We start from the raw sequence: 21,019 nt of genomic DNA on the forward strand, positions 1-21,019 counted from the left end.
TCAAGTGGAAAGGCACATGGTAAACACAGTCAGGGTTTCTGTCTTGGCTGGAAGGGCATATGGCGAACATGGCATCATCTGTTAGCTTTCTCTCCTGGCTTCTTGCTTCATGAAGCTCCCCAGGAAGCATTTTCCTTCTTCATCTCCAAAGGTTGCTGGCTGGTGGACTCTCTGCTTCTTGTGGCTATCTCATTCTCTGCTCGCTCAGAATCTCCCTCATTCTCCAAAATGTTTCCTCTTTTATAGAACTCCAGTAAACTAATCAAGACCCACCCAAATGGGTGGAGACATGCCTCCACTTAATCCAGCTTAACAACCACTCTTGATTAAATCACATCTCCAGGGAGATGATCTAATTACAGTTTCAACATACAATACTAAATATGGATTAGAAGAAACGGCTGCCTTTACAAAATGGGATTAGGATTAAGACATGGCTTTTCTAGGGTACATACATCCTTTCAGACCAGCACACATATAAAGTACCTAACAATAGGCAAAGAATCTTAAATAATAACCATACAAACTGGGAGCCTACTTCACTGTAAAGAAGTGCAAAGTATAGGAGTGGGCCCATGTCATAAGATTCACAAGTCAGCCTACTGCACCATCCAGAAGCAGACAACCTAACAGAGCTTTGCAGTGTGAAAGGCTTGGCTGAAGCACCAACTTTGAAGCCATAGTCTGCAAAATTGGGGTGCAGTCCTGATCACTTCCTCTGGGAGACTTTGTGATTCCCATTCTGACAACTATGGGCTCTTCAGGGTTAGAGGTCCTTATTTCCAAAGGAGACACATTCTTGACAGAGGACAAAGCACAGTCCCACTGAATTACAAAAATCTCCTAGATGTTTTGGACTCCCTGAGTCCAGGGACCGTCAGGTGAGATGAGGAATCACCATCTTGGCAGGGGTGATTAACCCGGAATGGTAAGAGAGGCAGGACTGCTTTTGTACAAGGGTCTCATGGAGGAATATGCATACAATCCAAGTGATCCACTTGATGCTTCTTGGTACTCCTTTGTGCCCTTTGTAACCATAAAGGGACATGTCAGGAGGGTATGATTACCAGGGTCTCAAATCCTTGAGGAATGAGGGTTTAGGTCACACCACCAGGTAAACCACCAAGACCTTCAAAGTTAATAGCTGAGGGTGAAAGGTGACTTTAGAATGTATGATGGAGGAAGGAAAAGGTGAGTACCAGCTGCAGCTCCAAGGGAACGATAGCTAATCCCACCAATCTTTCTCTCCTAACTTTCCCCTAAGAAGGACACAGCAATGGGAACCTTGGTAGAGATGCTGCCAGAACAGGATGGAGAAGCAGGTGTGTGTGGTGGAAGGGACGGGCTGTGGCAGCCATGGGAGTGAAGCATTCTGATCTCCTTTCAATAGAAACCCTGCTGTGAGAAGTGTAGTTAGTTGACACCACAGCTTTCATGCTGAGAGAGCCATGCTCTCTCTGGGATGCTTCCATTTAAGGACTGAGCACCACAGAGATAAGAGAGGTAGGTCATTCCTACCCAATGCAGAGTTCCCTTAATGGGCAATCTTTGCTCTGGAACTCCACATTGGCCTAGCCAAGACTTCCTCAGAGCTGCACTGCAGCCTGAAGCTCTTTCTACCAAATCCTCCTTCGGTCTCTCTCTCTTCACAGGTATTGGACCAGCATCATTTTCTGAAACTCTTCCCATTTATTCCTTTCCTCTCCCCTTGTCCTTCACAGGCTTCTCCCCTAGTAAATCTCTTTCCCTTCTAATTCTACTTTGGCATTTGCTTCCTGTAGAATCAAACTGACATGATCGGTTTGGGAGAGTCAGTAAATCTTTTCTTCAGGAAAGGAGAGGTTAGGTAGGTGAGTAGAGCTAAGTCATCTTTGTAAGTCCAAACTTAAAATTTCTGTAGTTTTATAAAAGTTAAATGGAGAGACAGAACCAAGATGGCAGCTTAGAGAGGTGTGGAATTTATTTCGTCCTCCAGAGCAGCTAGTAAATAGCCAGGAACAGTACAGAACAACCGCTGGAGCCACAGCAGGGACCGCACACACAGTGTACCCCAGTCTGGACCAGCTGACTGGCTGAGAGCCCCCCCAGAACCATGAGTTCTCCAAACTGCAGAGGATGGCGCCCTTCCCCCACAGGCTGCTTCCCAGAGGGGAAAGGAAAGGAACTTTACTAGCAGCAGGGGCTGTTCTTTTTGTTCATTCCTTGCCTTCTTTATATCCTCCCTCAATTCATTGATATGATTTTTGATGAGGTTTGCCATGTCAGTCCAAACATTCTGAATTAATTGTTTCAACTCCTGTATCTCATTTGAATTGTTGGTTTGTTCCTTTGACTGGGCCATTTCTTCAATTTTCCTAGTATGATTTGTTATTTTTTGCTGGCATCTAAGCATTTAATTACCTTAATTAGTTTATTCTGGAGGTTGTTTTCTTTTTTTTTTTTTTTACCTAGGATTTTCTTGCTGGATGACTTTGCTGGTTATCTGTTCTTGACATTCAGTTCAGCTTATTCTTGTCCTCTAGCTTAGGTTTGATTAATAGATCAGAATTTTTCAGTTCTTGTTTTTTTTGTTTCTTGTCCTGCCTGTATGGTGCCTTTTCCCCACCCCTTAGGAGGGTCTACTTAGGTATTATAGACCCCAATCAGATTTTCCCAGACCAAACTGGTCTCCTCTCAGGAGGAAAGGGTCACCTGCATCAGTTGTCCCTGAGGGTGAGACCCAGCAGATTAAAAGGCTTTCCTATGAAGTTTCTGGACTCTGTGTTTTTTCTATCCTGTCTAGTATGTGGTGCTTTTCTGCCTGCAGGTCCCACCAGCATAAGGTGCTGGTGGGACCTGCACCTTTAAGGTGCAGCACAACAAAACTTCAATTGTGGAATTAATTAACAAATTCTGACTACTAAAAATAGGCCCCCAGCTCAGCTGAACCTCGAGTAAAAGCAGAGGTTGAGGGATTTTGCCCCGGTGCAGAGGGGGCAGGGCTAACAGAAAAAGAAAAAAGAAACAAACCAGAGGTTTTTTTTTTGGATCTGAAAAGGTCTGGGCCCTGCAGGAAAGGAGAGGGCACATAGGACCTGGAGATACACAGAGCAACATAACAACTTAAGCTCTTGATTGCAAACCTGAGGAATGGGGTCCTTCTCTGAAAAGGATTTTTCTTGTTCTCTTTTGTGGCTGTATTTCTATGGATTGATTAATCTCTGGATACAGCGGCAAGGTTTCTTGGGCTCCACTGCCCCAGGCATAGGCAGAATTGAGCTTGTTTGAGAGCTTGTCTGGAGCCTGTGCCTTCCCCAGGAGAGGGGTGGGGCCCAGCTCAGGTGGAACCCCTTGCTCAAGGAATTCAGACCCCAGGGTCTAGAAAAGTCAAGTGATTAAGCCAGACTACAACCTCTCCTCTGTCTCCACCATGCCCCCATCAGGGAGAGTCTGCTGGAGTTAAAGGTACCGCATCACCTTATGCTGGTGGAACCTGCAGGCAGAAAAGCACCACATACTAGACAGGATAGAAAAAACACAGAGTCCAGAAACTTCATAGGAAAGCCTTTTAATCTGCTGGGTCTCACCCTCAGGGACAACTGATGCAGGTGACCCTTTCCTCCTGAGAGGAGACCAGTTTGGTCTGGGAAAATCTGATTGGGGTCTATAATACCTAAGTAGACCCTCCTAAGGGGTGGGGAAAAGGCACCATACAGGCAGGACAAGAAACAAAAAAAACAAGAACTGAAAAATTCTGATCTATTAATCAAACCTAAGCTAGAGGACAAGAATAAGCTGAACTGAATGTCAAGAACAGATAACCAGCAAAGTCATCCAGCAAGAAAATCCTAGGTAAAAAAAAAAAAAAGAAAACAACCTCCAGAATAAACTAATTAAGGTAATTAAATGCTTAGATGCCAGCAAAAAATAACAAATCATACTAGGAAAATTGAAGAAATGGCCCAGTCAAAGGAACAAACCAACAATTCAAATGAGATACAGGAGTTGAAACAATTAATTCAGAATGTTTGGACTGACATGGCAAACCTCATCAAAAATCATATCAATGAATTGAGGGAGGATATAAAGAAGGCAAGGAATGAACAAAAAGAAGAAATCAAAAGTCTGAGAAAACAAATCACAGAACTTACTGGAATGAAAGGCACAGTAGAAGAGATGAAAAAAACAATGAAAACCTACAATGTGAGATTTCAAGAGGCAGAAGATAGGATTAGTGAACTGGAGGATGGGATATCTGAAATCCAACAAACAAAAGAAATTATAGGGAAAAGAATGGAAAAATGGGAGCAGGGACTCATTGAATACCAACATGAAGCACATGAATATATGTGTTGTGTGTGTCCCAGAAGGAGAAGAGAAGGGAAAGGAGAAGAAAAACTAATGGAGGAAATTATCACTAAAAATTTCCCAACTCTTATGAAAGACTTAAAATTAAAGATCCAAGAAGTGCAGCATACCCCAAACAGAAAAGATCCAAATAGATATACCAGAAGACACTTAGTAATCAGAATGTCAGATGTCAAAGAGAAAGAGAGAATTTTGAAAGCAGTAAGAGAAAAGCAATCCATCAACTACAAGGGAAGCCCAATAAGACTATACATAGATTTCTCAGCAGAAATCATGGAGTCAAGAAGACAGTGGTATGATATATTTAAGATTCTAAAAGAGAAAAACAACCAACCAAGAATTCTGTATCCAGCAAAATTGTCCTTCAAAAAATGAGGGGGAAATTAAAACATTTTCAGACAAAAAAATCACTGAGAGAATTTGTGACCAAGAGACTGGTTCTGCAAGAAACACTAAAGGGACCACTAGAGACAGGTAAGAAAAGACAGGAGAGAGAGGTGTGGAGAAGAGTATAGAAATGAAGACTATCAATAAAGGTCAAAAGAAGAATAATTAGATATGACATATAAAATCCAAAATGGTAGAAGAAAGTACTGCATGTACAGTAATAACACTAAATATTGATGGATTAAACTCCCCAATCAAAAGACTTAGAATGGCAGAATGGATTAAAAAACAGGACCCATTTATGCTGTCTACAGGAAACGCATCTTAGACCCAAGGATAAACATAGGTTGAAAGTGAAAAGTTGGGAAAAGATATTTCATGCAAATAACAATCAGAAAAGAGCAAGAGAAGCTATACTAATATCCAAGAAATTAGACTTCAAATGTAAAACAGTTAAAAGAGACAAAGGACACTAGGTATTAATAAATGGAACAATTCAACAAGAAGGCATAACAATCATAATTATTTATGCACCAAGTCAGAATGCTCCAAAATACATGAGGCAAAGACTGAAAACAGAAATAGACACATTTACCATAACAGTTGGAGACTTCAGTTCCCCACTCCCATCAATGGACAGAACATCTAGACAGAGGATCAATAAAGAAACAGAGAATTTTAATAACACAATAAATGAGCTAGATTTAACAGACATATATAGAACATTACACCCCACAACAGCAGTATACACGTTTTTCTCAAGTACTTATGGATTATTCTCAAGGATAGACCATATGCTGGGTCACAAAGCAAGTCTCAATAAATTTAAAAAGATTGAAATCATACAACACACTTTCTCAGATCATAAAAGAATGAAGCTGGAAATCAATATTAGGGAGAGTGCCAGAAAATTCACAAATATATGGAGGCTTAACAACACACTCTTAACCGGTGGGTCAAGGAAGAAATTACAAGAGAAATCAGTTAATATCTTGAGGCAAATGAAAATGAAAATACAACATATCAAAATTTATGGGAGGCAGCAAAGGCAGTGCTAAGATGGAAATTTATTGCCCTAAATGCCTATATCAAAAAAGAAGAAAGAGCAAAATTCAAGGAATTAATTGTCCACATGGAAGAACTAGAGAAAGAACAGCAAATTAACCCCAAAGTAAGCAAAAGGAAAGAAATAATGAAAATTAGAGCAGATATAAATGCAATTGAGAACATGAAAACAATCGAGAAACTCCACAAAACCAGAAGTTGGTTCTATGAGAAAATCATTAAGATTGATGGGCCCCAGCGAGGTTGACAAAAAGAAGAAGAGGATGGAAATAAAATCAGAAATGGATGAGGAGACATAACCACTGACCCCACAGAAGTAAAGGAAGTAAAGAGAGAATACTATGGACAACTTTATGCTAATAAACTAGACAATGTAGATGAAATGGACAACTTTCTAGAAAGGCATGAACAACCAACATTGACTCGAAAAGAAATAGATGACCTCAAAGCCAGACAAAGATATTACAAGAAAAGAAAACTACAGACCAATCTCTCTACTGAGTATAAATGCAAAAATCCTCAACAAAATTCTTGCAAATCGAATCCAGCAGCACATTAAAAAAATTATACACCGTGACCAAGTAGGATTCATCCTAGGTATGCAGGATGGTTCAACAAGAAAATCAATTAATGTAATACACCATATCAACAAATCAAAGCAGAAAAACCACATGATCATATCAATTGATGCAGAAAAGGCATTTGACAAAATCCAACATCCTTTCTTGTTGAAAACACTTCAAAGGATAGGAATAGAAGGGAACTTCCTCAACATAATAAAGGGAATATATGAAAAACCCACAGCTAACTTCATCCTCAATGGAGAAAAACTAAGAACTTCCCCCCTAAGATCAGGAACAAGACAAGGATGTCCACTATCACCACTGTTATTCAACATTATGTTGGAAGTTCTAGCCAGAGCAATTAGACAAGAAAAAGAAATACAAGGCATCAAAATTGGAAAGGAAGAATTAAAACTTTCCCTGTTTGCAGATGATATGGTACTATATGTCAAAAACCCTGAAAAATCCATAGCAAAACTACTAGAGCTAATAAATGAGTATAGCAAAGTGGCAGGTTACAAGATCAGCACTCAAAAATATGTAGTGTTTCTATACACTAGTAATGAGCAATCTGAGGGGGAAATCAAGAAAAAAATTCCATTTACAATTGCAACCAAAAGAATAAAATATTTAGGAATAAATCTGACTAAAGATACAAAATAGCTATGCAAAGAAAACTACAAGAAATTGTCAAAAAGAAATCACAGAAGACCTAAATAAATGAAAGGGCATACCGTGTTCATGGATTGGAAGACTAAATATAGTTAAGATGTCAATTCTAACTAAATTGATTTACAGATTCAATGCAATACCAATTAAAATCCCAAAAACTTACTTTTCAGAAATAGAAAAGCCAATAACCAAGTTTATCTTGAGGGGCAGGGTGCCCTAAAATGTCATGAGAAAGAAAAATGAAGTTGGAGGTTTCACACTACTTGACTTTAAGGCCTATTATGAAGTTACTGTGGTCAAAACAGCAAGGTACTGGCATAAAGATAGACATACTGACCAACGGGATCGAATAGAATGTTCAGATATAGACCCTCTCATCTACGGACAATTGATCTTTGATAAGGCAGTCAAGCCAACTCACCTGGGACAGAACAGTCTCTTCAATAAATGGTGCCTAGAGAACTGGATATCCACATGCAAAAGACTGAAAGAAGATCCATATCTTACACCCTATAAAAAAATTAACTCAAAGTGGATCAAAGACCTAAACATTAGATCTAAGACCATAAAATTGTTAGAAGAAAATGCAGGGAAATATCTTATCAATCTTATAATAGGGAACGGTTTCCTAGACCTTAAACCCAAAACATGAGCATTGAAGAAAGAAAGAAAGAAATGAGAACTCCTCAAAATTAAACATTTTTGTGCATCAAAGATCTTCATCAAGAAAGGAAAAAGATAGCCTATACAATGGGAGTCAATATTTGGAAATCATATATCAGATAAAGGTCTAGTATCCAGAATATATAAAGAGATTGTTCAACTCAACAACAAAAAGACAGACAACTCAATTACGAAATGGGCAAAAGACATGAACAGACATTTCTCAGAAGAGGAAATACAAATGGCTAAAAGGCACATGAAAAGATGTTCAACTTCCCTGGCTATTAGGGAAATGCAAATCAAAACCACAATGAGATATCATCTCACACCCACCAGAATGGCCATTATCAATAAAACAGAAAACAGAAAGTGCTGGAGAGGATGTGGAGAAAGAGGCACACTTATCCACTGTTGGTGGGAATGTCAAAGGGTGCAACCGCTGTGGAAGACAGTGTGGTGGTTCCTCAGGAAGCTAAGTATAGAATTGCCATATGATTTGGCAATACCATTGCTAGGTATCAACTCAGAGGACATGATGGCAAGAACACAAAAGGATATTTGCACACCAATGTTTATAGCAGCATTATTTATAAAATTGCCAAGAGATGAAAACAGCCCAAATGTCCATCAACAGACAAGTGCCTAAGGAAGCTGTGGTATATACTTAGAATGGAATATTATGCAGCTGTAAGACAGAATAAAGTAATGAAGCATGTAACAATATGGATGGACCTTAAGGACATTATACTGAGTGATATTAGCCAGAAACAAAAGGACAAATACTGTATGGTCTCACATATGTCAATATGAACTGACATTAGTGAATAAACTTGGAGAATTTCATTGGTAACAGAGACCATCAGGAGATAGAAATAGGGTAAGATATCGGGTAATTGGAGCTGAAGGGATACAGATTGTGCAACAGGACTGATGGTAAAAACTCAGAAATGAATAGCACAATATTACCTAACTGTAATACAATTATGTTAAAACACTGAATGAAGCTGAATGTGAGAATGATAGAGGGAGGAGGGCTGGGGGCACAAATGAAATCAGAAAGAAAGATAAAGGATAAAGACTGAGATGGTATAATCTAGGAATGCCTAGAGTGTATAATGATAGTGACTAAATATACAAATTTAAAAAATGTTTTTGCATGAGGAAGAATATAGGAATGTCATTACTGCAGGGTGTTGAAAATAGATAGTAATTAATATTTAAAAATTTTAATTTATGTGTGAGACTAAAGCAAAAAATGTTTATTTGGTACAAAATTTTTATTTTGACTAATGCATTTCCTAATATAACTAGACAGCTTAATTGAACACCATAAGTACATGGAACCTTGAGTAGGGCATGAGATTTTGTTGGTTTGTCCAGAGTGATGCCCTGATAAATCCCAGAGTTATTTGAACAGTGAATAGAAAAGCTTTTGCAAAGTCCCCTTCAGGGAATGGTGAGAAACGGGGACAATTCAACTTCCCCAAGTTGAATTCTTGATATTCTCACAAGCATTGGGGACAAACAAAGGAATAGGCTGAGCCCTCAATCTTGGGGTTTGTTCGTATGAAACTTAACCCCACAAAGGATAGGTCAAGTCTACTTAAAATTAGGCCCCAAGAGAACCTCTTTTGTTGTTCAGATGTGGCCTCTCTCTCTCCAGCCACACAACAAGCAAACTCACTGCCCTCCCCCTGTCTATGTGGGACATGACTCCCAGGGGGGTGGACCTTCCTGGCAACGTGGGACAGAAATCCTCGAATGAGCTGAGACTCAGCATCAAGGGATTGAGAAAACCTTCTTGACCAAAAGGGGGAAGAGTGAAATGAGACAAAATAAAGTGTTAATGGCTGAGAGATTCCAAACGGAGTCGAGATTTATCCTGGAGGTTATTCTTATGCATTAAATAGATATCACCTTGTCAGTCAAGATGTAATGGGGAGGCTGGAGGGAACAGCCTGAAAATGTAGAGCTGTGTTCCAGTAGCCATGTTTCTTGAAGATGATTGTATAATGATACAGCTTTCACAATGTGACTGTGTGATTGTGAAAACCTTGTGTCTGATGCTCCTTTTATCTACCTTATCAACAGACAAGTACCACATATGCAATAAAAATTTAATAGGGGGAACAAATGTTAAAATAAATTTAGATTGAAATGCTAGTGATCAATGAAAGGGAGGGGTAAGGGGTATGGTAGGTATGAATTTTTTTCTGTTGTCTTTTTATTTCTTTTTCTGAATTGATGCAAATGTTCTAAGAAATGATCGTGATGATGAATATGCAACTATATGATGATATTGTGAATTACTGATTATGTAGAACGGAATGGTCATGAATTAAGAATGTTTGTGTTTGTTGTTATATATATATTTTTTAATTTAAAAATTATTAAAAAAAAAAGTTAAGTGGAAATTTAATTTTATAGTTGAACCAAACCAGTTTCTTACTGTCTATCTAAAACGATATGTGCTTGGTTATCAAGTCACTATTGCTCATAAATTAAAGCAATCATAAGACAAAATCAGTCTCTGTTTCCCCAAGGAACTACCTCTTATCACTCCTAAAATAAAATTAAAAAAAAAACAATTTAAACTACACACATAGTGTTTTCATTCTACTAAAACCTGGAACTGGTACATGTTACTTGAGGAACTTTAGCTTACCAAAACCAGAGTTTGTATTGTAATTTTTTAAATTTATAAGTGATAATTTATGGGTTTTAAATGATAATCACTAATGCTTACTTTTATTTCTCTTATCACAGGCTGAAATCATCTTCATTAAAGGAGGTACTTATCCCACAATCATACACTTTCATTGCGGTCATACTATTTTTCTGCTACTTTATAGCATGTCACTAAGGAAAGTAAATTAAGACAAGGTCAATTTTGTGTTTACTAGACATTAGCCAGAACATTATGAATATTCAATTAATGTGTAGACTGTATTAGTGTATATTTTGGCAGATTTATGGTATGTGAACATATAATCCATGATACTCAGAGACAGTTTTTTTTCACCAAAGGAAAATGAATTGGCAACTACTCCGTTTCCATGGATTTATGATTCTAATAGGTCCTGAAAATAAAACCTTGTTTTTGCCAAAATCTCATTTATGCTTTATATCAGTAATATGCCCTTTATCCTTGCTTGTGCATTTGAGAAACAGAAAAATACTTCCAATTAGTTATAAATCCACTAATTAGAACTCTAAAGAACTGATTTTGGGGAGGGGAGATGTGTGGGAGCTGACACATACTTTATTTTTATGAGAAAGAGAAAAATGGTACGAAATTACAGGGAATTAAAACAAACAGCGAACCATGTTCCAGAATACATGTGGAAGTATATGGTCCAAATTTAAACCACTTTCAATTTCTAATGTAAAATTCACTACAAGAAATCAATCAGCAAGAAAGATACAGTTATATCCAAGATGGTCTCCTTACAGGAGCAAGTATATACATTGAAGTCTTTAATTCTGGTGACTGCAATAAACAGATGAACTTGGGATCTGGTGTTACAGGAATTAACCCTCAGAAAATTAAACTAAACTAACAACTTGAATTCCATTCCTCAAACAAGGGGTTCTTGACCTTGGCTGTATATTAGCATGGGGAGCCTCCCAAAATCTCTAGCCCCAGGTCTTACCCCAGACCAGTTAAATCAGGATCATGGATAATTTTTTACAGTTCCACAGGTGATTCTGATGTTCAGCGAAGATTAAGAACCAACTCCTTGGGTACTACAGTTTTTTCAAGTTTTAACCTCTCTCCCTCCCTCTACCTTTCTTCCTTCCTCCCTCCCTCCCTCCCTCTCTCTCTCTCAGAATCGTACAGATAATATCACTTTTGAGCCCAAAACAACTCCAAGAGATAAAAGTGCCATTATTCCCATTTTATATATGTAGAAACTGAGGTTCATAGAAGTTAACTATCTAGTCCAGGGTTTTACAGAGCTTGGATTCCAAGACAGTTTAACTTCATCAATTTACTAATATCAATGCACTTAACCGCATTGCTACTATACTGTTAGTAGCCTCTTGGATATATGCAAATCTAGTTGCTCTGATTAAATTTAGGCTATAGCATGCGAGAACAGCATCTTATCCTTGTAGGAACACACAGTGTTCTACATTTAGATCCTTCGATATTTGAAGAATAAGTTTAACTTAGCTAATTGCAAAATAACAGGATAAACTTTTATTGTTGTTCTGTGAAGCAAGATATTTTCAATTCATTCAAAACAAATAAAACACTTAAGTCAATACACTGTTTTGAAAGCACTGATTCTTTGATAAAAAACATAATAATAACTTAGGACTTTTGCAGATGATAAGTTTTTACTCTCCCTGGCCAAAAGCACATGAATAATAGCATTCATGTACGTGTTTAAGGCAACTATATGGATGTGCCTGCAAGAATACGTATTGTTATCTGTGGAATTGAAGATAGGAATGTATTCTTGCCAGTGATCATGTGGTAGGGTGTGTTTTGTGAAGATTGCCGGAGAGAGGGAGGCAGCATTTATTTGTCATGTATGTCAAGGAGTCTAATATTGCCACTACCATACTATTTGCCCAATAGGCACTGCAGATGAGCCTCATGCGACTCTTATTTGGTATTTGTTTATTTTCATGAGAATGAAAATTAATGGATTAGGGAAAGCAGTCCAGTGACAGCCATGTTGAAAACAAACATGAATTTTGAGTCAGGCTCACCCAATCAATCCTATTCTATACGTTTCCCTTTTTTCCTAAGATGAGAGGGAAAGCCATGCTTCAAAAGCTGTTCTCATGAGACTCAAATGAGCTAAATGTGAACATACTTGTAACAGCAAAGGCAAACAAGCACTTAGGAAACATCTACCATGTACTGGGTAGTGGGACAGGTGCCTGGAAAATAACGATGGCCCTCGTCCTGAAGAAGCGTAGTCAATTTCCTCTCAAGCATAATGGCTTAAAAGCATAGGAAACGTCAGTTAGAAGGTAGTGTAATATGAAGCTTGACACACTTGGGATGAAGTCCCATCTCAACTTCCCAGATTTATGTTATTGGCAAGTAAACTTTTCCACGCCTCAGTTTCTTCAACTGTAAAACGGGGATAACATCCTAATTACAGTCTCTTTTCCTGAAGTGGAAAATGAGGATAACCGCAGTCTCTCAAGGAATGTATAAGACAGTAATGGCACACATTTATTTAGCGCTTCGCATGCTCAGTAACTGTGCTAAACGCCTTGTATGTCTGACTTGGGTATCCATTTGATTAGAAAATAGAGGTTCAGAGAAACTTCGTCATTTTTACAAAACCACACAGCTGGCAAGCAGAAAAGCCAGGATTACAATTCCTGTCGAATCTCGAAATAGCCCTATATTGCTAGAGAGAATGCAAATGAATGCACTCTAAAAACGAATAGTTCATTTAGTTTAGGCTACACGACTAATCGCCTTTGACCGAGACCCCAATGTGCCAGCCAAATCTATTCATCAGTGACCACCCCTCACTGAGGAACCTTCGTGAGGAAACGACAGGGTTAATGACGTCACTTTCCGGAGCCGCCTACATTTCCTCGGCTCGACGGAGCCTTTCAAGGGCCAAAATCCGTGTGTGGCATCTCCGTCGCGCCTCTAAATGGTTTAACAGAAACCGACCAATAGAAACACAGCATTTCCGTTTTTCCTCCCAATCCTCACGCTTTAACCCCGGCTCTGTTCCGGAAAGAGGAACTAGGCGGTGTTGCTGGAGGCTCCGGAGGCGTGGCAAGACGAGGAAGCGGAAGCGGAAGCGGCGGTGATGGAGCTGGGACCCACGCAGGCCTCGGCCCCACGTGTGCGGTGAGTGGGGTGGCTCCGTGATCGCTCTGGGGAGAGATTCGTCTCCAGCCCCGTGCCGCAGCCGGGAGCGTCTCGCGACGCCTCGGGAGAGGGTAGGAGTGGACTGGCCTGTCGCCCTCTGGCAGCTTTGTGTGGCTTTTTTGTCTAAAGGGTTCCTATCCTGGAGTTCGGGGATTGGCTGGAGCCTGTCAAGGGGCGTGGGGGCATTAACTGTACAACGGCTCTTCCCACCCAATTGCCCAATTGTGCTGGATTGAGTTGAACTATCTTCACCTCTAAAATCCGATCCCGTACAAGTTTCGTTCACCTTATCTATCAAATGTTTGACACAGATCCGCTCTACACCCGATCCTGTGCTAGACGCTAAGTGAGACAACTGCTCACTTTCCTCAGAGTTTACAGCGGAAATGTATAGCCTAAATGCAAATTGTAAGCACCTGAAGGAAATGAATTGGGTCTTGAGACAGAGGATAGGGGTTCCTGAAAGAGTAATTTTTAAGCTATGACCTATTATAGTGCAACAGGAGAACTCAGACTCTTCCTGAGTTCTGGAAGCCGAAAGAAGACTGTTAAGCAGTGGTAGTAACACCCAACGTCCCTCAAGTGGGAGTTACAGAAAGGGGCCCAGTGTCGTGAGCTAGGAGTAAACAGTACAAGATGAAGTGAGAGGGGTCCGGGTGGAATGAGGTTCTGTAGGGCTTGGAAGACCATGGCAGAGGAGTTTGGATTTTATTTCTATAAATGGGAATCCATTGCAGGCTTATAAGTAAGGAGAATCAGGATAGGTCCTGGATGCTCCTCAGAAAAAAAAATATATTGTATATAATTTGAAGTCCAGTAAGGAGTTTAATAGCAATGGAGGTAGCAGTTGGAAGGTTAAAGGGGGGACTTTATTTTTAAGGGGGACTTTAGAAAGCTTACTAATAGATTGAATGTGGCAGACATAGGAGAAAGTAATGTCAAACCTAATTCTTGGATTTGTTACTTGGGCAGTGGAGTGGATGATGTGCTATTTACAGAAATGGAAAGAATAGGGTGGGAAGAAACAGATGGGGATATTGCTGTTTGGGGATGGTTTGCAGTGGAGATACAGTTAAAGAATATATTTCAGACATATTAAGAGTAAGGTACCTTTTAGATAGGAGCAAAACTGTCAGGCAGTTGGATATACAGGTCTGGAGCCCAAGGAGAAGATCATAATGGAGAAACAATTTGCTTGTCCTCAGTACAGAAAGCACTAGATTGAATGAGATCATCTAGGGAGAAGAATGGAGAAGAAGGAAAGTTTGCTAGGGCAAAGACTGGAGAGATGCCAACATTTAAAAGTTGGATATTGGATGTTTACCACTTTAAAAGCACAGTACTAAGCCTGAAGGGATCAATCACACATCGCTTTGTCTGGGACATCTCTGATATTTCCCTTCACAAGGCAAAATTGGGCTCTCTTAACTTGGTGACTTCTTAATGTTGAACACATATTTCAATATGTGTTAAGTTATAAGAAGGCTATAAAAACATACCGTAGGAATAAGAAGAATAATTTGGTTAGTAAAGAAGAGAGGAATATAGAGGAAGCATTATGAGAAATAACATTTAAACTGGGTAGGTTACTGTTGGTGAAGAGAATGACTTTATTAAAGATTGGAGCCTGAAAATAATGAAATAGTAAGTTGGATTGCTGTATGCTGTTTGTTGGGGGTTAGGTTAGGTCCAAGCTTAACAGTAGCTGTAAATGCCAGTCTGAGCCCAAACTTTTTCCTGTTGGCAGCGGGAAACTATTGGAGCAGTAAAATGGCTTAAATAGATATATTATTGAAACATTAATCATGCAGTAGGGTATGTATCACAGCAAGTTCAATGTAAAGACCAGATAGTCTAAACAAGAAGTAACGAGATAGTAAAGAGATGGGAAAAAGAAGGAAAAATTCTGAGAATCCTTATGGAATGTGATGTTAGATATAAAAGTACAAGGTCATGAAACAAATGCATTTCACTAACAGAAAGAAGCAAGACCCAAAAGGCTACATACTATTTGGTTCCATTTATATGACATTCTTGAAAAAGCAAAGCTAGAAAATTGGAAAATAGATCAGTGGTTGCTAGAGGTGGGGGGAAAGGTTGACTGCAAAGGAGCTACATGGGAATTTTTAGAATGATGAAACTGTTCTGTAAGGTTTTGTGGTGATATTTAATTATATATTTGGTTATGTGGTATTCCTGGCTTTTTAGGACAATAACCAAGAAATCAAATGATAGTGTAGTCAATTATTCATCACAAAGTCGTTCTAGGTTATATGATATACAAACACTGATCTTTATACTTAATGTAAATAATGATCTATTTTTATCCGTTATTATTGCTGACGTGTTGCTTCTGTATATATCACATTAGTCAGTGTATTTGAATATTCTTAGTTTTTGTATTATACCTTATTAATTTCCAATTTTACAATAATAGAGGCAGTAACTGTAATTGCTGGATTTGTATGGGTGCCCATGCTGTACCCAGATTTTGTACTGCCTCTGGGAACTGCTTTTTCATAAGGAACAATTTAGTAATCTTTGTTTTGTTTTTTATTTTCTTAGAGTTGCTGTGATGGAAGTCAAGGGGAAAAAAAAATTCACAGGAAAGGGAACAAAGGCATCACAAGAAAAAAGCAGATTTCGTAAAAACAATGGTAAGGCAGTCTTAGCAAAACATGCTTCATGGTTGTTTGGGCTGTTATGATTGGAGCATGGGGGTGGGGTGAGGGGGTATGTAGCTGTTCAGATGTATTCATGAGTTAGGATTAGAATTAAAATAATAGGAAGGAGTAGACATTAACACGAGTTAACATGTTCCCTCTGAAATTTAGGTGTTTGAGAAGTTGCCTGGATAATTGGGTAATGAGATGTAATACACACAGAAGATCCTTTTTCAACCAGTGATACTGCTGCCTCATTTTATTCACACTGGTTTACTACAGCATTTTATTTTAATATTTTTTTTTTTTTTTAAAGAAAGACAGAGAAGGAAGGAAGGATAGAAGGAAGGAAGGGAGGAAGAAAGGGAAACATCTTTAAACATTTTCTTGTTTTTATTATATTTTGTTTGTTTGTTTGTTTGTTACATGGGCTGGGGCCGGGAACTGAACCGAGGTCCGCCGGCATGGCAGGCAAGCACTCTTGCCCGCTGAGCCACCGCGGCCCGCCCTATTTTAATATTTTTGGTAAATTGGGCTGTTAACTAAATACTTTTACTTTAACATTTATAATTATGGTATTTTTATTGTTCCATCACGTGTCAGTATTGCAAAATAAAAAAATCAGGGATGGTAAATGCTTATGTGTTTCCTAGAGATCTTTGTTTTTTTCTTGTAGTGTTCTTAGGCTACAACTGCCTGAATTTTTTATCTCATTTGTTAGATACTTAATATGCAAGTTTTGAGACCAGAGAGGGTTTTTGTCAAATAACATTCTTACAGGCTTTGAAAACATTTTTCTCAAAGCTAGAATTTTTGCTTTGTCTTTAATATACTTTCTAAAATTCAAGTGTTCATTTTATTCTGAGAATACTATTATTTTATTGACCACTGACAATTTTGTGTAAAGACTTTAATTAATGACATGGATAGAATAGAAAAAGTATATAAATAATATTTCGTCTGTACTCTATGCCTAAAATTAGAGAAATACACAAAACTGTCAACATTCTCTCTAGGTAAGAGAATTATGGGTAGATTTTGTTATGCATTTCTCTATTTTCTAGGTTTGCTATAAGGAACGTATATTATAATTTTATAATCAGGGAAAGACTCTATTTTGTTTTGATTATTTTAAATCCTACTCTGTTTGAAAGGGTAAATGTTGCATATTTGAGACTACAACAAAGTAAGTATTATTAAAGAAAGTGTAACTTTCTGTAACAAATAAAATCTAGTGGGTAAAAGAGGTCTAGGCCCAGGATCATTGAACTAATAGTTATTTATTATTGTCATTAGATACTGTTCCTTCAAAGAAATTCCCAAGGAAAGTTGCTAAGGAAGGTGGGCCTAAAATCTCATCTAAGAACTTTGAGAAAGGTGCCACCAAACCTGGAAAGAAAGGTGTGAAGCAGTTCAAGAATAAGCAGCAAGGAGATAAAGTACCAAAGAACAAATTCCAACAAGGAAATAAATTCAACAAGAGAAAATTCCAGCCAGACAGTAAAAGTGATGGTAAGCTCTACTTCTGTTGGGATAGTCTGCAAAGACTTTGTCCTGCCTGAACTTTTCCTGAACTATTGTGAACAGGAACTCTAGAAGTCCATTAGAGACATCCCAGTCTTGTTCCTTGGCAGGTGGCCATCCATTGGCTTACTAAAAAACAGAAAGTTTCTTCCCTGGATAAAATTTCTCTCTGTGCTTAGAGTTGCTCATTTTGTAAATCTTAACTGAGCTACTTTAGCTCTGGAATTAAGCCAAGTTTTGATGGCTTACTGCAGTAGAGTAATGGCTAATTATAGTAAAGCATTTCTTTTGGTAAGCTAAAATTCATTAATTCATTCATATAACAAATATTTGAGTTTTCCATGTGCAGTTGTAGGGGCTTGGATGGAAAGAAAGTTAACGGTATGTAGGGGTACAGACCCCAACTAATAAACATAAAAGTTGACCTTTAATCACCACTGTCTTCCAGCTAAGAATCAGCCTGGCTAAGGATGTCTTAGTGACAAAGAGACATCACTGGTCCTCACAGAGCTAGGACCTATTTTAATAAACCTATCAGGTAGCTCAGCTCCAATAGGCAGTTCCAGTGAAGATGTTTATAAATTTCTTTTTAACTGATTCAGCACAAATTGGTGAACGATTGAACATGTTGGCATGGCAGGGCTTCTTTTTACCTACTGAAACAAACTGCTAATTTCTAAATCACAGTATTCAAGAAATCATTCTAGCCCAGAGTATCTGCTCTGTTGTACAGCTTACCTCTGTTGTGCATTCCCCTGCACTGGTCTAAAACAAGCAGCTTCCGAGTTACATGTGCTGACATACATATTCCTTCTCTGCAATGCTGAGAATTACTCTGTTGTCTTTCATTCTCTTTCCCTCCAACATGTCATATCCTAACCTGCTGCTGTGCTGCCAACTGAGACCACTGCCATGGGGCCTTCTCAGTTTAGTCCCCTCGCCCTTCTTCCTGCTCTCTATTCTGCCTCAGTGCTGTACGCTGGAAGATACTTATATCTGGAAGGGCAGCAACATTAAGGGGTGAAAATAGAGGAAATGTCATTGTCGTCATGCGTATGGGATCCTTTTCCGCTCCAGACCCCATCTTTCTGTTTTCCTTTCTCTTCCACTTCCTTCCCCCTCCTCTAATAGTTTCTCTTCCAACCTCTCTTTCCTACATCTTCTTTACTGGCCTTTCTGATAGCCCCCAAATCTTCCTTTCCCTATGGGGGTTCTTGACACTAGCATGCGTAACACATACACACACATTCTCACATTAAGACTCTGTCCTGCTGTAGCCTGATTTCCTTTCTTTGGAAGGTGTGTTTTCCTACATCTCAAAATGAAACTCTGAGTTCATTTTCTAGAGCTGAGGGGGATTCGATACTAGGCATCCCCAAAACTGATGAATCTTTTACAAACTAGCACGGCATTTATCATGGGTGCCCAGATATTTGTGAGATCCAGGTAGCTCTGAATTATTTATTACCCTCTATTGTATAGTACAGTCATGCCCTAATATTGATGGTAAATTCACTCTCCATTGCTTATAATTCACTGTGTGACCAGGCTGGAAATAAATAAGTAAACAATAAAGAAGAAGATTAAATAAATTGGAATATATTATACAGCCATTAAAAATTATATTTCTTATAATGTAATAATGTTAGTTGAAAAGACAGTAAGATCCTGAATTTCTAAGGAAGATTTATATTTTTTTATTTATATAAATTAAGTGTGCAGAGAAAAAAAAGCAAGAAGGAAATAAACTATTGTCACTGTTTGATTCTGGGTTTAGGGATTATAGAAGAATTTTCCAAATTTTTTAAACAATGAATGGGTTTTATATTCATAATCAGAAAAGGCAGTTATTTAGAAGTAACTCTCCAAAGGATTCTCTAAAGGTACACGTTTAAGTAATAGCCATTTTATCAGGTTATTCTTTGTTTAGTCTCATTGGGTTTTGGGTTCAGTTGATAAATTGCTCAAATTTTGAGAACAAAAAAAACAGTAATTGCAAGTATTTGACTTCTATAAGATTAATCTGTTTGTAAAGAACTTAGAAATTTAGACGGTATATTTTCATAAGTAAGTGGCATGAAGTTTAAGAGGACAGTGTCCGGGTTTGATTCCCACCTCTTCCACTTAGATGTTGTGTAGTCTTGAACAAAGTACTTAATTACTGGTGCCTTTGTTTCCCCAGGGGAGATGGTAATAATACCCGCTTCATAGGATGATTGTGAAAATTAGATGACTTCATCCATAACAGCACTCAGAGCAATGGATTATAGAATCAGTTATTTTCTTCTTCTAATTTGAACTAGTTTTTATTTTTGAGAATACCTAAATCTAATTGTTTTACAATTGAAAATGATGTGTAAGAACTTTCAGTTGTTTTTTCAATCCTTTTAATTTATGTTTTCTCTTACTAGGTATCCTGTTAAGATGTAATAAATAGCTGTTGAGTGAATGAATGATTAGTTTTAAATGATTAAATTTAAAATGTGCAAACTACTCAAAAGGTGAAATAAAGCATAAATTTGCAGGGGATGATACTGCCTCCATTCTAGTTTCCATAATAAGTATTGACCCTGTTTAGAGATAGCCCTATGTACCTGTTTTGTATTTGTTTATGGCATCCAGAATATTAAATGTAATTGGAAGTCACTTCTATAACAATTAGAATCAGCAGCCAAGAAACCCAAATGGGATGATTTCAAAAAGAAGAAGAAAGAACTGAAGCAGAACAGGCAACTCAGTGATAAAACGAACTATGATATTGTTGTTCGGGCCAAGCAGATTTGGGAGATCCTAAGAAGGTAATGCTACCTGTTAGCATCTCTGTTAGTCCTTTGGAGATGATGTAAAAGTATTAGTGTACCTTACAAATAATGAGATGTCCTAAAATAAATGACATAGTACTTGGGTTCAGGGAGTACTTATAACAATCCAGTAAAGGTGTTGGTTACATGGATGTCTGCCCATTGCAGAAACATATAGAATCATTTGGATGGTGTAAAAAATGTTTATGAAAATTCATGAGTTAAAATGGATTTGGCATCCTTCCTGAGAGATTTTTGAGAAAATGGAGACATTTTCTTATCAGCTTAGTCTTGAGATGCTATTCAAGTATTTGGTATCTTGTGTTTGTTTTGTTATTTCCTTTATTTCTGAAGTGCTGGCTGTTAAGATTTAGATTGAGGCATAAAATTACGCCTTATGAGATGAGTTTCTGCCTTTGTGAAAATTACTTTTCTTTGGCTGTTCTGGAATAGTAATTCTGATATCAGAAGTTTACT

At 38.1% G+C, this 21,019-nt stretch overlaps 1 protein-coding gene across 4 annotated transcripts in view; it reads left to right on the forward strand.

Moving 5' to 3' along the window:
* Positions 1-13,328: 13,328 nt before the first annotated feature.
* The window catches only part of PUM3 (pumilio RNA binding family member 3), a 63,821-nt gene continuing 56,130 nt past the window's right edge, over positions 13,329-21,019 (forward strand). The window contains exons 1-4 of one of the 4 annotated variants that reach the window (XM_077148312.1): positions 13,329-13,533; positions 16,120-16,211; positions 17,514-17,729; positions 20,404-20,539. In XM_077148312.1, coding sequence (XP_077004427.1) covers positions 13,493-13,533; positions 16,120-16,211; positions 17,514-17,729; positions 20,404-20,539 — 485 coding nt within the window. In that variant the 5' untranslated portion in view covers positions 13,329-13,492. Of the gene's footprint in view, positions 13,626-14,079; positions 14,196-16,119; positions 16,212-17,513; positions 17,730-20,403; positions 20,540-21,019 lie in introns of those variants that run through there. The other 3 variants (XM_077148308.1, XM_077148310.1, XM_077148309.1) reach the window with 3 other exon arrangements.

Source organism: Tamandua tetradactyla, chromosome 2 (assembly GCF_023851605.1).
Source record: "Tamandua tetradactyla isolate mTamTet1 chromosome 2, mTamTet1.pri, whole genome shotgun sequence".
Lineage (NCBI taxonomy): Eukaryota > Metazoa > Chordata > Mammalia > Pilosa > Myrmecophagidae > Tamandua > Tamandua tetradactyla.